Source organism: Chiloscyllium plagiosum, chromosome 20 (genome assembly GCF_004010195.1).
Source record: "Chiloscyllium plagiosum isolate BGI_BamShark_2017 chromosome 20, ASM401019v2, whole genome shotgun sequence".
Lineage (NCBI taxonomy): Eukaryota > Metazoa > Chordata > Chondrichthyes > Orectolobiformes > Hemiscylliidae > Chiloscyllium > Chiloscyllium plagiosum.
This window is the reverse complement of record NC_057729.1, coordinates 43,153,380-43,170,380: the sequence shown is the minus strand read 5'-3', so window position 1 is coordinate 43,170,380 and position 17,001 is coordinate 43,153,380. Positions and strand designations below refer to the sequence as shown.

The 17,001-nt window shown below is 40.8% G+C and overlaps 1 protein-coding gene across 6 annotated transcripts in view; it reads right to left on the bottom strand.

Annotated features, from left to right (window-relative positions):
* Positions 1 to 17,001, bottom strand: part of rbbp8l (retinoblastoma binding protein 8-like) — a 102,407-nt gene that overhangs the window by 33,621 nt on the left and 51,785 nt on the right. For all 6 annotated transcript variants that reach the window (XM_043710629.1, XM_043710625.1, XM_043710630.1 and 3 more), the window contains one exon: positions 11,685 to 11,814. In XM_043710629.1, coding sequence (XP_043566564.1) covers positions 11,685 to 11,814 — 130 coding nt within the window. The remainder of the gene's footprint in view (positions 1 to 11,684; positions 11,815 to 17,001) is intronic.

The window sequence follows — 17,001 nt, the reverse complement described above, 5'->3', positions numbered from 1 at the left end:
ATGGCATTTTGTATTAAAGTGAGTGCAATGGATGAGTAGCAGGAGTAAAGAAAGTAATTGTTTATGGTAAAAATACACTTTGGGCATTTATTAACCATCAGGATGAATCACTATCATCTTTGCAATTACTGATGCATTGAACTGTTTACTTATGGGCTCTCATCTCTGTTACAGTCTTGTCATTAAAAATAGGTAGCAAGCAAGACAGAAATCCCTGTTTGCCAAAATATTGATCCATGGATATCCAATTTCACAGCTAAATACAAGCCGACTCAAGGTTTCACCACAGTTTAATTCTTATCAAATGGATTACTCTGTACTGTTTAGTTTTACCTTTTTTGTATGCTGTTGGAGCTGCACCCATCCAAGCAAACAGAGAGTATCAATCATTGTCCTGACTTGAGTCTTGTTAATGGTGGGCAGGCTTTGGGGAGTCAGGAATTGAATTACATGACATTTTGAACTGTTTTTGTCGATATAGTATTCTATGACTGGTCAATGGTAACCTCTAGGATGTTGGCAGTGTGAGATTCAGAAATGGCAGTGACACTGAAAATCAAGGAGTGACAGTTATATTCTCTGTTTCTGGAGATGGTTGTTGTCTGATAATTGTGTGGTGTGAATGTTACGTGTCACTTGTCAGCTCAAGCCTGAATGTCATCCAGATATTACTGTATTTGAACTTGGTCCGATTCAGTATCTGAGCAGTCGCGAATGATGTTGCACAATGTTCAATCATCAGTGAACATCTCCATTTTTGACCTTATGATGGATAGGAAATCATTGATGAAGCAGTTTAACAAAATTTGATCTAGAACTCTACCCTGAGGAATGTCTACAGAGATATTCCCTGGCTGGATGTTTGACCTCCAACAACCACAATCACCTTCCTTTGTTCTAAGAATTACGCCAACCAGTGGAGACCTTCCCCTGATTCACATTGATACCAATTTTTCTAGGGGTCTTCAATAATTGATCAATTACTGCCTTGATGTCAGTTCCCTCCAAGATCAGTTTTTTTACCTGGACCAAGGCTGTAATGACATAGTCTAATGACAAGGTTTGTAATGAGCTGAGTGGACTTAATAGAACTCAAACTTGGTGTCACTGAGCAGTTCATTGTTCAGTAAATATTGTTTGATAGCACTATTGGTGATACCCTCCATCACTTTGCTGATGATCAAGAGCAGACTGATAAGAAGGTAATTGATCAATTTGAATTTGTCTTTCTTTTCATGTACAGAACATATTGTGCCATTTTTCCACATTGCCAGATTGATGCCAGACTTGTTACTGTACTGGAGTGGCTTGGTTAGGAGGATGGCTAATTCTAGATCACAAGTCTCTTAAGTCATAGTGCTGGAATGTTGTCAGGGCTCAAAATTTAATAATCCAGAAACATGCATTCAAATTCTGGTGGCTTACAAATTTGAATGATTAGTTCAGAACCGATTTCTGCTTGGGCTGCAATTATCTCAGTTCCAGGCAGAACAAAAAGAGTTAAACCAGTGCAGACCGGCTGCCAGTTGTGAAGGTTGGGTGGGGGGAGGTTGGAGAACAAAGGGTGCTCTCTTGATTGGCACTAGTTTGTACATTTCAGGGACAGGATATAGGCCATGGATAGTAAAATCCAGTAAAAGGCAATCCTCACCTCACCCTTGTCTTCTGTCAGTCATACTTTAACTCCTGGATCCCTTGACCTTAAAAAACACTTGCCTCAGTCTTTGTTCCTCATCTTGCTGGGTGTCTTACTCAAAATAAGCATGACCTTAACAGTAATATCACAAAGTGCAAAAGCTGCACTTGTAAGAAGACCCACTGCAGTCTTCCATTCTGCCCGATTGGAGAATGATGCACTGCTGCCCTTTGAGTGACTACCACACCTGGTCATGAATGGCTGTGGACAATTAAACAACTCACAGGAGGAGGAGGAGGCTCTACAAATATCCTCAACCACAATGATGGAAGAGCACAGCACATCAGTGCAAAAAATGAGGCTGAAGCATTTGTAGCAATTTTCAGCCAGAAGTGCTGAGTGGATGATCCATCTTGGCTTCCTTCAGTGATGCCCACCATCACATACGCCAGTCTTCAGTCAATTTATTCACTTCACGTGATATCAAGAAATGGTTGGAGGCGCTGGATACTGCAATGGCTTTGGGCCCTGACAACCTTCAGGCAATAGTACTGAAGACGTGCTCCACAACTTGCTGTTCCAGTACAGTTACAACACTGGTACCTACCCAACAATGTGGAAATTAGCACAGATATGTCCTGTAAACAAAAGCAGAACAAATCCAACCCGACCAATTATTGCCCCATCTGTCTATTCTTGATCATCAGTAAAGTGATGGAAGGTGTCATCAATGATGCTATCAAGCAGTACCTGCTCAGCAATAAGTTGCTCAGTGATGTCCAGTTTGGGTTCTGCCAGGGCCATTCAGCTCCTGACCTCATTACAGCCTTGGTTCAAACATGGACAGAAAACCTGAATTCCAGAAGTGATTTGAGAGCTACAGTCCTTGACAACAAGGCCACATTCGATGGAATGTGGCATCAAGGACCCTAACAAACTGGAATCAGTGGGTATCAGGGCCAAACTCACCTCTGGTTGGAGTCATACTTGGCACATGGAAGATGGTTGTGGTTGTTGGAGGTCAGTTATCTCAGCTACAAGACATCTCTGCAGGAGTCCCTCAGGGTGGTGTCCTAGTCCGAACCATCTTCAGCTGCTTCATCAATGACCTTCCCTCCATCACAAGGTCAGGAGTGGAGATGTTCACTGATGATTGCACAATGTTCAGCACCATTTGCGACTCCTCCACTTGTCCATGTTCAAATGCAACCAAGATCTGATAATTATCCAGGCTTGGGTTGACAAGTGGCAAATAAGATTTCTGTCACAAAATTGCCAGGCAATGACCATTTCCAATAAGAGACAATCTAGCCACACCCCATGACATTCATTGGTGTTACCAATAGCCCATTATCAATCTTGGGGGTCACAATTGACCAGAAACTCAACTGGACTCTTATAAATACAATGGCTACAAGAGCAGATCAAAGGCTGGGAATACTGCAGCAAGTAACTTACCTGACACCCCAAAGACTGTCCATCATTTACAAAGCATAAGTCAGGAGTGTGATGGAATACTCCCCACTTTCCTGGATGGATGCAGCTCCAACAACACTCACGAGACTTGACACCATTCAAGACAAAGTAGCCTGCCTGATTGACACCACATCCACCAAAATCCACACTTTTCACCACTGACACTTAGTAGCAGCAGTACATACCATCTGCAAATGCATTACAGCAATTGGCCAAAGGTTCTTAGACAGTATCTTGCAAATCCATGACTATGTCCACCTGGAAGGACAAGTGCAGCAGATACATGGGAACACCACCACCTTCAGGTTGCTCTCCAAGCCACTGACCATCCTGGCTCGGAAATATACCACTGTTCCTTCATTGTCACTGGGTCAAATCTAGAACTACATCCCTAAGGAGATTGTGGGCCTACCCATAGTAGATGGGTGCAGTGGTTCAAGAAAGCGATTCACCACCACCTTCTCAGCGACAACTGGGGATGGCCAATAAATGCTTGCCCAGCCAGCAATGCCCATCTTCCACAAGTGGATAAAAAAAACCAAGAAGGAAGGAGTTGCCCTTTTCTTGGCAGTCAAAACACCCTCAAACCTGAAGGAAGTCAGTTTATTCCCCTTATTTGCTTCTGTAAGATGTGCCTTTTAACAATAAGTCAAAGACTTTGAGTATGTTATATAATAATTGTTGTTATTCATGCACATTTTAAAAATATGAACCCTTGCATGTCTACTGTCACCTCCTTAATAATGTTCTCCAATCCATCCTTGCAAATTCACATCTCATATCCTCATAGTTGTCTTTATTAAGATTCAGGACTCTAGTTTCAGATTCAAATTCTTTGTTCTCCATTTTAGTGGAGAATTCTATCATATTATTGTCATACTTCCTAAAGGAATATCACGCAACAAAGTTGTTAGCACAGACTAGATTTCTGTACTTAAAGTTATCACTATTTATTACAAATAAATCAATTCTCATTACAGATTATTAATTGTGAACCACAACATATAATGTTACCAGTTAAAATTCTAATTATGTTATAAAACTCTAACCATCTTAAAAAAACTCTCACAACAGACACAAATAAAAAATGAGTGTCTTGGGTGGAGGAAAAGACTGGTAAAGTGGTTCAATGTTCCCTGTTCATGGGATTTACTGAGATGACCTTTTTGGCTTGTCAGGCTTGCTGCCCCTCTATCTTCATTCTCTAGGTACCTTCATTTGATTACATGAAGCACAGGTTGAGTGGTTCACATTTATAAATTCCCTGCATTATTTGTTAAAAGCCACACCTTTCAGTATCTGAAGAGGGGAAATAAACTGGCTTTCTTCAACTTGAGTGTTTTTTTACTGTGGAGAAAAGGATAATACCTTCCTCCTCAGATGACCGATGGCTCCTGACCAAACATTCATGCTTACAATCTGTTCAGCTGCTTGGGAGCCAATCGTAAAGTTGTTGGCAGGCAGAAGGCCATTGTCATTGACAACTAGTTACCATTCCACATTCTAATCAACTATTTATTTCTGGTCAAATCTTCCTTTGTGCACACCCTTGGCTCTAGTTCATCTGTACTAACCATGCACATTACTTGAACAAACGGCTGTGTAAACTGTGTGCCAGGTGACTTGCTTTTAAAAATGTGTAGCAATTCTTTCCTCCATAGTCTCTTTCCCATTTTAGTCCATAATCAAAAATACAGAAATATAAAGAGATCCAACCTTTACAATTAGACCGAGAGCAATGTGAGAAGTTGGCTTTCCAGTCCCTTGAGTCTGTTTTGTTATTCAATAAGATCATGTCTGACACCAGTTTCCTGTCCTGTGCCTTATTCCTTTGTGTCCCTTTGGCCCAAATCAAATTCAAAGTGAGGCAGAGAATCAGATTCCTTCTCCATGAAAGAGTTATTTAACTTATTCCAGACAGCTGCCTGAGGAGGGAATGGGGCTCTGAAAGCTTGCAGTTTCAAACAAACTTGTTAGACTATAACCTGGTGTTGTGAGGTTTTTTGCTTATGTTGTCATTATAGAAGAGTAATTTTAACTTAGGAATAACATTATTGCCACTAGTGACAAAAGAATTAAGTGTTGATTCAGTACAATATGATCTAGACTTAGACACATAAAGAGTACTGAGTGAATGCTACATTGTTAGAGGCGTTGTCTTCCAGATGAGCTAATAAACTGAGTCCTTAATCTTCCAATTTTGATGTAAAGGGACCTACAAAGAACTTGCAATCAACCAGTAAATCTCTTCCAATGCCCCACCCAAAATTTGTCTTTCAACTAAAACCTCTGAATAACAAATTCAAGTATGCATTTCTTACATTACTGTTTTAATTACTTGGCTATGCACAAATTGGTTGCCACATTTTCTCTTATAACAGGCCCTAGACATCAAAAGTGATTCATGCAAAATATTTGGGCATGTTCTGGGAATTTAAACGTACTATACAAAAACAAAAAGTGCTAGAGAAACACACCAGGTTTGGCAACGGCTGTGAAGAGAGCAACTGAGTTAACATTTTGAGTCCAAAGACTCTTCTTCAGAATCAGTGTGGTGGACAATGATAGTTTTTATGCCATTGACAAAGGTCAAAGAGGAGCAAGTGGAACTGATGATCAGGGAGCTTAGAGTGAAAGGCAAAGGACATGCTCACAATGTGGTCTTCTTTACATTGGTGAGACCAAATGCAGACTGGGGTATCTGCCTTACAGACCAGCTCCACTCCATCCGCAAAAATGACCCCTGACCTCCTAGTCACTTGCCATTTCAATTTGCCATCTTGCTCTCACACAAATATTTCTATCCTAGGCCTGCTGCTGTATCCTTTCCCTGTCCAGACAGAAACACTTCACTGAGGAAGAACTCAGCTCTTCCTTTTAGATAAAGAAACCAGCAAATTAACTAATTTCCCAAGTAACCAGTTAAGCTTTCCATTCTAGATAGGAGAGACAAGGACTTGAGGGCTTAGCCTTAGAGTAAAGGGATGATCTTTTAGAACAGAGATAAAGAGAAAGTTTTTCAGTCAGAGAATGGTGAATCAATGGAAATCACTGCTACAGAAGGCTGTCGAAGCCAGGTCATTGAGTATATTCAAGATGAAGATAGATCGGTTCTTGATTGATGAGAGGATTAAGGGTTATGGGGAGAAAGCAGAGAATGGGGTTGAGAAACTTATAAGCCATGATTAAATGGCAGAGCAGACTTGATGGGTTGAATAACCTAATTTCTGCTCCTATGTCTTATTGTCTTAAGGAATAAAGATACATCTGGGCATCAAATGCATGCCTTGCTGTTTAGAAACAAGGGCAATATCGACATGAACAGGCTGTCCAAACCAAGAACGCAGCTCCTTTTTGCATTGAGTTTACAAAGGCTTGAATGCAAATCTTCAATTTACTACAAACACCAGCTTCCATTGTTCCCAGTCCAGAAACAGAACTCAGCTCTTTTTTTTCTGTTAGTTACACTTAAATCCCACCAGCTGCTATTGTTGCATTTGAACCCCTGCCTCAGAGAATTAACCAAGGCATCTGGATTGCAAGTCCACTGATATTACCACTTCACCACTAACATTTCTTATTATAAAATAAACCCACCACCAATTCAACAATTTTCCAAATTAATCACATTGCAAACACTGAGGCAGCATTGCAGAGGCAGCATAAAAATAACACAAACTAAAATAGAGAAAATGAAGAGGTGACTAAATCAAAATAGTGTCCCTAAAGGCTTTGAGTGTGCTGCTAGACATCACATGCTCCCTCACCAAGGATACCTGGATGTGACTGGAGGAGCAGAATAGGGACAGGCAGTCAGGAACTATGACCCCCCCCCCCATAATGGTCTGCTGTCTGATACTACTAATGGTTATTTTAGCCAGGTCTAGCAGCAGATCCATAAGGAGGTCCTCTGACTAGCCCACTAGTGTTCAATTCTGTCAGAATGGATGGAAGAACACCACATAGTCGAGCGTCCTTCAAAATAACATAAAAGCTAATTTCTATACAGCGAGTTCCCAAAAACAGCAGCAAACTATAGTTTATGATATTGATTGAGGGATAAAGGGATACCTTCTCCTTCAGGAAACGGTGCTGTGAGATCTTTTATGTCAGCTGATAGGGCAGTCAGGACATGGTTTAATATACTATCTGAAGTATCGCCCACAAAGCAGCACTCTTTCAGTACTGAGCTTTAAAGTTATCATTGATTTGTGTGTTCAGGTTCTGTTTTGAACCCCATGTCCTTCTGTATCAGAAGTGACAGAGCTACCAAATTTGGGTAGTATCTGGCACTGTCAATTAAATAAGTATTATTAGTACTAATAGCTTCCATTTGTACAGTTTTTAATTATTGCAAGTCTTATTCTCTGACATTATGTGTGATTCTTTAATGTTTTCAAGGGTTACGTTTTCATGCCCCAACATTGAATGGGCTCATTGAATGGCTTTCACCTGAATCAAAGCCATCTTCAATATTAAAACAGTCAGCTGCTTCCTTTAGCACAATCTTTTAAAAAAATGGCTACATTCCATGGTGCTAAGTTACCTTTGGGAATGTTCAAACCTGAGCAGATCTAATCCTAAACTTGACTGGGCTTGGCCATGAATTAATGCTGTAGAACCACCCAGGTTTGAAGGAGCTCACATTTCAACTTCCTTTGCTTGATCAACCCTGCCCTTGGGTAAAAATCGTTGTAAAAAAGTCCAGTTGCTTTGCTTTTGCAAAGCTACTCAAACTCTGAACCCAATAAGGAATGACCACTTTAAACCAGTAGTAAGCCCAATGGCACATTGCAACCTCTTATCACTCCAGTGCAACATGAGCTTTCGCTGAAAATCTTATACAATCCGAATTAAATGCGAGCATGCAAAATTAAATTTTGCTTTGATTAAAAGTAAATAAAGATCTTGCTTAACAAATGTTTTGTAAAAAGTCCGAATCTGATATGACTGTCTCCAATGCGCAATCATATTGTGATTAACTATCTGTAAATAAAAGGTTGACGTAAAAATCATAGTCCAATAATTACCTCACCCTTTCTGTACACATTCACCATTAGTGAATGTCAGGATGAAGGGTTGCATTTAGAGCAAAGCATTCCCATGCCCCAGATTACATTGAATTGACTAAACTCACTATAAATTTAGGTCCCTCTTTAGTAACTCGTCCATGCTTATCGCAATGAACAAGCAGCATTACCAGTTTTCGTCATAGAATCCCTGCAGTATGGGAATAGGCCATTTGACCCAACAAGTCCACAGCAATACTCTAAAGTGTATCCCAACCAGACCCATTCCCCTACCCTATTACTCTAACCTACCTAACCTACACATCCCTGAACACTATGGGCAATTTAGCATGGCCAATTCACCTAACCTGCACATCTTTGGATTGTGGGAGGAAACCGACGCAGACAGGGGAAAAATGTGCAAACTTCACACAGGCAGTCATCTGTGGCAGGAATCAAACGCCGGTCCCTAGCGCTGAGAGGCAGCAGTGCTAACCACTGCCGCCGAACAGCTTTGGGATTTCATCTCGCAATTCAGCATAGTGCATAGTCAGAAAACTGAAAGAACTATGGATGCTGGAAATCAGAAACAAAACCAGAAATTGCTGCAAAATCTCAGCGGGTCTGGTAGCATCTGTGGAGCAAAATTAGGGTTAATGTTTTTGGGTTCTGAAGAAGGGTCACTGGACCTGAAATGTTAGCTGATTTCTCTCTACAGGTGCTGCCAGACCTACTGATAATTTCCAGCAGGTTATGTTGTTGTAGCAAGTAGTTGGATGAAGATTGAATTTCACAAAGATTTCATGGTATGTCCTGAACTGACTGAATGGTGGGAGGAGAGTTGCTAACTGGGACAGCACCTGAAAATGGGCGTGGTGACTGTGACATATGATTAATCCTTGCCAGTTGAGTGTGAAGAAGGCAATGTAACAACTCAGAGTTGACTGTTTATTTCAATATCAGCATCTAACCATTGCCAACTGTGTTACCAATTATCTGGTTGCCAATGTTGTGAATGGCATGTTGAAAGCTAGCCTGCATCATTTAAAGAGTTAGTACATCGTGGCTGGAAAAGATGCTTTCACTAATGAAGGCAACAAATTTAGTCTGTGAAACATTGAAGAATGGTGCAAGGTATCTGGACACTGCACTGGATCTTGTAGCGCAAGAGGTGTCTATAGGGGAGATGGTACATGGCAGTCGGGCACTAGGATACCCTCCAGTCGGATATCCTCCCGACACAGTGTCAGATAGGAGTCAAGCCCCACTGCAATGCTGCAAGACATTCAACTATCGGTGTTTCCACACTGTAAGTAATCTAATCTAATCTAATATGAATGATTAAGGCAAGTGAATGCACCTTCGGAATATCATACCTTATCAACTGCACCAATAGCTTTGGAGTGGAGAGTGCGGTGTTGGAAAGGCACAGCAGGTCAGGCAGCATCGTCGATTCTCCTGCTCCTCAGATGCTGCCTGACCTGCTGTGCTTTTCTAGCACCACACTCCCGACTCTAATCTCCAGCATCTGCAGACCTCACATTTGCCTATAGCTTCGGATGCAACTCAAATCACCAAACACTCCTCAACTACCAAAACACTTTATTAATCAGGACTCATAATTGGTATTGTTGTGCTCCACCCCAAGCTCACACACTGCAGTGAGTCTTACATTTACATCTCAGAGGTTTGCCAGCTATGTAGCCCATGCCAGCCACATCACCAAAACAGATTTCATGCCACTCACTGATACAATTCCTGATTTACATGGTGGAAAGGTTATTAAACAGAATAGAATCCGTGGATTTTTCTTAGATTACTTAGTGTGGAAACAGGCCCTTTGGCTCAACAAGTCCACACCAACCCTCCGAAGAGCAACCCACCTAGACCCATTCCCCTACATTTACCCCTTCATCTAACACTACGGGAAATTTAGCATGTGCACATCTTTAGATTGTGGGAGGAAACCAGAGCACCCGGAGGAAACCCATGCAGACATGGGGAGAATGTGCAAACTCCACACAGTCAGTTGCCTGAGGCAGGAATTGAATCTGGATCTCCGGCGCTGTGAGGCAACAATGCTAACCACTGAGCCACCGTACCGCTCATTTGCTGGTAATGTACTTGTAAAGACGAAGGAGTGCTTACTGGACGGAAGACAGAGATTAGAGATAAATGGGATATTTCCAAATTGGCAGGCTATCGGGAGTGTTGTGCCACAAGTACCAGTGCTGGGGTTATATTGATAACTTAACTTGTCCAGATGCATGCAAGCTCATTCACAGTGCAAGGTTAGCTGGGACAATAAACTGTGCGGAAGATATAGAAAGGCTGCAAAATGATAAAGACAGGCCAAGTGAATAAGCAAATACAAGGAAAATCAAATATAATGTGGGGAAATGTGAAGTTATTCACTTAAGTAGGGCAAACAGAAAATCAGAATTTTTTTAAAAGTGATGAGAAACTTTTGAACGTTGATGATAAAAGAGATTACGTGTCTCCACACATGCTTCACAGTGAGTTACCATGTGGTACAGTAAACAATTAAGCAGGAAAATTGAATGTTAACCTTTAATGCAAGAAAGCAAGAGTACAAGGGTGAAGAAGTCTTGCCAGATTTGTACAGGGTTTTGTTGAGATAATACCTGAGGGGCTGTGTTTAGTTTTGGTTTTCTTAATTAAGGCAGGATATACTTGTCTTAGAGGGATGAAACAAAGGCTAATGTGATTCCTGTCATGAAACATTTGTTCGATGGGCTTACACTACTGAAACACATGAGATGCCAAGCGAGTTTGAGAGATAGATACTGGGAAGCTGTTTCTTCCGGCTGAAGATTCTAAAATAAGGAGGCATTATCTCAGGATAAGGAGTCAGTCATTAACACTGAGAAGAGGAGGAATTGCTTCACTCAGAAAGTCAGGAGTCTTTGGAATTCTCTACCCAGAGAACTGTGGCTGCTCAGTCATTGAGTGTAGTCCAGGCTGAGATCAAGAGATATTTAGCTTCCCATGGGATCAATGGATGTAGAGATCAGGGAGATTAGCAGAATGAAAACTGAAGATGATCAGAGAGTAGAACCTGATGGATCATGTGGGCTCCTTCTGTTCCTGTTTCTTATGCTTTTTAAAATACTTTTATGAGACACCAAATATGAGTGAGCTGCAGCCAGGGCCTTTCAAACATCTTGGAGGATAGTCGGCCTGGATTACATTAACAGAAATAATAAGGTAATGAGATTATGGAGCAAATTAAAATTAAATATTTTGCAAAGAAGGACGTGGGCAACAGAGGTTTGGATGATCCCAAAATTAAAACAGAAAATGCTGGCAATTCATCAGACAGTGTCTGTGCAGGGAGAAGCAAGGTTAAGGCTGAAGGACATTGACAGTTCCTCAGAACTGGTCTTGGTTAATGTCATGGTTCTGAAGCATTAACTTTTTGAAAACAAAGCTTCATCCTTCCTACACTGCTAACCAAAACATGGGTTTTGAATCATTGGCAATACCGGAATGCTATTCTTTTTATAAAAATGCAGAGCTATCAGAAAAGATTGTATTATTACCAGAAGTCCAATAGTCCTGTAGCCTTTTCTTTTTCTTCTTCTTTGGCTGTAACTCATTGCTTCCAGACTGATGCTTCACATTTTCGGAAGTTATCTCTTGGCTTCCAAGCACTTCTTGAAAGTTTTCAGTCTGATAAGACAAATACAGTTTTTAAAAAGCTCCCAATAGGAAGACTGCAAACTACATAATATTAGAACCACAGATATCCTGAGGCTATTTAATTGCAACATTTCAGTTAATACCCAAAATCACTTCCTCCTTACATCTGAAGCTAGTGTCATGGCTGTACTGCTATAAGAAGGAATAAGATTCAAATAAGGTAACTATTGACCACCTGACAATTTTGTTCTTTTCAATATAGAGATAGAGATGAGCGTTCCTTTAAACAACAAAGACCATTTCATATTGAATATGATTAAGATCCTCTCCTAGGTAATCATTTATTTGATGGAATGGCATTTCAGGACAAAGTGCTCCTTAATAAGAGGCAGTTACATTTTCTTACTTCTGTGCCGTAGAATTCCTGTGCCCTGGGGCCAGGGCAGATTAAGCAGAAAATGAGGTGATGGTCCAGTGGTATTATTGCTAGACTATTAGTCCAGACAGTGGGGTAATGTTCTAGGGACCTGGGTTTCAATCCTGCCAAGGCAGCTGATGGAATTAAGAGTTCAATAAACATCAGGAATTAAGAGTTTAGTGGTGATCATCAAACCATTGTCTATTGTCGAGAAAAACCCATCTAGTTCACAAACATCCTTTAGGAAGGAAATTGCCGCCCTTACTGGGTCTGTCCTACACTTGACTCCACACCTACAGCATTGTGGTTGACTCTTAAATACCCTCTGGGCAATTAGGAATGGGTAATAAATGCTGGCCTAGTCAGTCATACTCACATTCCATGAATGAACAAATAAAAAAAACTTCTAAAGCAGGATTGATGGTAATTTAATAGAAAGCTCAAGGATAAAAGACATTTAAATAGGAAGCCAGAAAGGATGCTTGTGCTGAAAGTGCAGAATGGAAGAATTCTGCACCATTCAGAGATAGCGAGTTTTGAGAAGATATGTAGCTCAGGTTGTGGTTTTGGATGTAGGTTTGCTCGCTGAGCTGAAAGGTTCATTTCCAAACGTTTTGTTACCTTACTGAGTAACATCTTCAGTGGACCTCAGGTGAAGCAATGCTGAAAGTTCCTGCTTTCTATTTATATGTTTGGGTTTCTTTGGGTTGGTAATGTCATTTCCTGTGGTGATGTTATTTATGTGGTGAAATCACGTCCTGTTCCTTTTCTCAGGGGGTGGTAGATGGAGTCTAACTTGATGTGTTTGTTGATAGAGTTCCAGTTGGAATATCTTGCTTCTAGGAACTCTCGTGTGTGTCTTTGTTTGGCTTGTCCTAGGATGGATATGTTGTCCTGGTTGAAAAGGTGTCCTTCCTCATCCGTATGTGAGGACACTACTGAGAGAGGGTCATGTCTTTTTGTGGCTAGCTGGTGTTCATGTATCCTGGTGGCTAGTTTTCTGCCTGTTTGTCCAATGTAGTGTTTGTTACAGTTCTTGCACGGCATTTTGTAAATGACGTTAGTTTTGCTCATTGTTTGTATAGGGTCTTTCAAGTTCATTAGCTGCTGTTTTAGTGTGTTGGTGGGTTTGTGGGCTACCAACACACTAAAACAACAGCTAATGAACTTGAAAGTCCCTACACAAACAATGAACAAAACTAATGTCATTTACAGAATACCGTGCAAGAACTGTAACAAACACTACATTGGACAAACAGGCAGAAAACTAACCACCAGGATACATGAACACCAATTAGCCACAAAAAGACATGACCCTCTCTCACTAGTATCCTCACATACGGAAGAAGAAGGACACCACTTCAACTGGGACAACACATCCATCCTGGGATAAACCAAACAAAGACACGCCGAAAATTCCTAGAAGCATGGCATTCCAACTGGAAATCTATCAGCAAACACATCGAGTTAGACTCCATCTACCACCCCATGAGAAAAGGAACAGGAAGTGACTTCACCACAGGAAATAATATCACCACAGGAAATGACATCACCAACCCAAAGAAATCCAAACAAAGAAATAGAAAGCAGGAACTTTCAGCATTGCTTTGGATTGAGGTCCACTGAAGATGTTGTCTAGTAAGGTAACAAAACGTTTGGAAATGAACCTTTCAGCTCAGCGAGCAAACCTACATCCCAAACCAATCTGAGATAAAAGGTGGAAATCAAACATATTAACTTTGAGGAATTTGTTTCCTGAATGCAGTGTGTTGTTAGTTTAACTTCAAATCTATATTATCTTGTTGATTCTGCTCACCTCTTCAATTTTCAGCTTTCTTCTTGCATTTTGATTTATTGTCTGTACTTTGTCCCAATTCCTATTGCACCTGTCAATCCCCAGACCATTGCTGAGGGCAGAGATTCCAGTGCCACAGCCTGAAATTCGGGAATTCTGCTCTCTTGAGCTGTTCAAGTTGTTTCTATTTCTCCCATCCTTAAAAGCCTCATCAAAAAACTATTTTCAACCACTTTGATAGTCACTTTTGTTAACATCAAGCTTGTTGTCATAGAATCATATAATCACTGCAGTGTGGAAAGAGGTCATTTGGCCCATTCAGTCTGCACCAACCCTCTGAGTTGCATCCCACTCAGACCCAGATCCATCCCCCACAATACCCATTTCCAATGGGCTAATCCACCTGACCCGTACATCATTCAACTACAGGAGGCAACTGGAGCACCCAGAGGAAACCCACGCAGACATGGGGAGAACGCACAAACTCCACACAGTCATCCAAAGCTGGAATTGAACCTGGGTTTGATTCTCCTGCCTTTTCCCCTTTTGAAATGCCTTATTTTGCTATGTAAAGTGTACCTTAAAAGGGTAAGGTATCAAGATGTGGCACATCTGCAAATGCTGTTTCCCCCTGCCTGGGTTTGAGTTCTCATTCCAAGATGTAGACACAAAATGTGTACTGAGATGCTAATGCAGATATAATGGAAGTGTCAACTGCTTTTGCATGAGGCATTAAATCAAGGACCAGCCCATCTTCTCAGAGGGATGCAAAAATTCCCCAACACTGTTTTGAAGAAAAGCAAAATTGTTAACCCTGGCATCCTGGCCAATATTTATCCCTAGATCAACAATACAAGACCCGATTATCTGGCCATTGTGGGATGCTGATATTGGGAGCAGGCTGTGTGTAAAATATGTTTACAACACACTTCAAACGTTCATCATTGGCTGTAAAGTGTTTTAGGATGTCCAGAGGTTATGATATGTGAATTGTTATTTCTTTTAAATAGTTTTGATATACTAAATAGTCAAAAGTAGTGAAGTAATGAATGCTGATTCATATTCCCTTATTAATAATTATTCTGTTTTCACATCGGATCACATGTACTAGAAATTTAATGTTACAAAAGGTGGGCAATTGCTGACTTCTACCGTTGATATGTTCAAGGTGAAATATACAATCAGGAACAAGTCATGTTTCCAGATAAGGCTTCTTCAATAAACCTTATTTGGAATTGTTTCTAAATCTCGTACTGAAACAAAATGAATGTCTCAGCTTGTTAACATTGTTTAGATTGTGGAACAAAATAAGACAAATCCAACTGTGGGTCCTACAGTGTCACTTTCTCCAATGAAAAACAGTGCTGAACATGAAATAAACTGAACCTGCGAGGAGACTGGAGAAAGCCAAAATGAAATTTGATATATTGAAAACAAGGCTGGACCTTCACAAAAAATGAGTGCTGTTACCTTCAAAAATAAGAAAAAAAAAACATGATTGTTCCACATTGGTTTCCACAGTTACAATTCCAAACACCTCAAGTCAAAGGTGAAGGGGGTGGTGGTGTGAATGGAAGTAGGAGAAATGAAGCATACTCTTTTGATTATCACCTTGCAGCACAAGAGTTTAGTACTCGATCAAGTACAGTCAAGTAAACTATTAAGGAAAGAGAAAGGCATTCAGCAGAAAAACAGGTTTGATTACTTACCTTATATTATGGTTACACATTGTCCTACAATTTGATTTGTTTGTATGCGATATAACTGCGGCTGGGTTGGTTTAATATGCTTAGTTAGGAGCACACAGTGACATACTGTACTTCACAAATACTGCAGAATATTGAGGGAGGAAAAAACTAATCCAAAGTTCCACTTGGGTCTGTCCAGTCTCCTGCCTTTGTGCCTCTTTCTAAAACAGCCCCAATTTCACCACAGGAAGAAAATTGGAACAGGGAAAATGTAATTTATATAATATACTGAAGCAGCGCATAATTGTTCTGACTGAAGCAATGTATTGTTAGCTTAGTATTTTGGCATGTCATTATGAGGAGCATGTTCACTTTGTTCTCATACTGAAGTAAATCACCTTCTTAGTAGAGTGCCAACATTAAACTTTGCCAGATTGGTGAGGAAAATGGAGCACCTATGCTCAATGGACTGACAGACAATTCTGAACTCGCAACTTGCTTAATACCATAAGATGCAATGCTGAGGAAGATCAGACCCTAAAGGCAAAATGAGAACAAATTTCAATATGTTTTTCTTAAATGCAGTTTTCATTGGAAATCTATATTTGCCCTATTACTCAGGAGCCATTCTTCAACATGATTCCACCTGGTGGATTAACAGAGCCAAGTATTAATTATGAATAGTCAAACAGAAAGTACTGGAAATAAAAGGGTCAGGCAGCAGCTTTGGAGACAGAAACAAACTTAATGGGCTGAATCTTATGTTGGGACACTAGGTATAAAAGTGATGGGATAGCCCCATTAACAGTAGTCAGGCTGCTAATTGATTTGAGGTGAGACTTTTGCTCTCATGATGAGAAAGGTCTGCCTGTGAGAGCTGCCACCTAAACCAATGGCCGATAGCTCTCCAGGTCACCCATTGGAGTGGGGGTCACTGCTGGAAATGTGGCGAGTCCCTGATTGGAAGCAAGCTGGAAAGGAGCCCAGGGTAAAGGTAAGTCTGGTGCCTTGCCAGGAGTGGGTTATCAGGCCTCAGCAAAAGAGGGGTAGGGCTGTATTAGAAGAGGATAGAGGGAATGCTGGGGCAGAAGAAGTACTTTGTGAAAGAGGCATTCCATTGGCACAGGTAATTGAAAAAGGAGGTACCCTTGCCTCCTTGCTTGGCAACCATTGTTTCACTACTTGGCCTGGAAAGTTGGCATCAGCCTGTCCCCTTCACAAGTAAAATCCCAACAGCAGCAAATACAGGCCTTTAAGTGGCCTTCCTTGTTATTGCTGAAATTGTACAAGGGTACGCATTAGGAACAACACAGTTC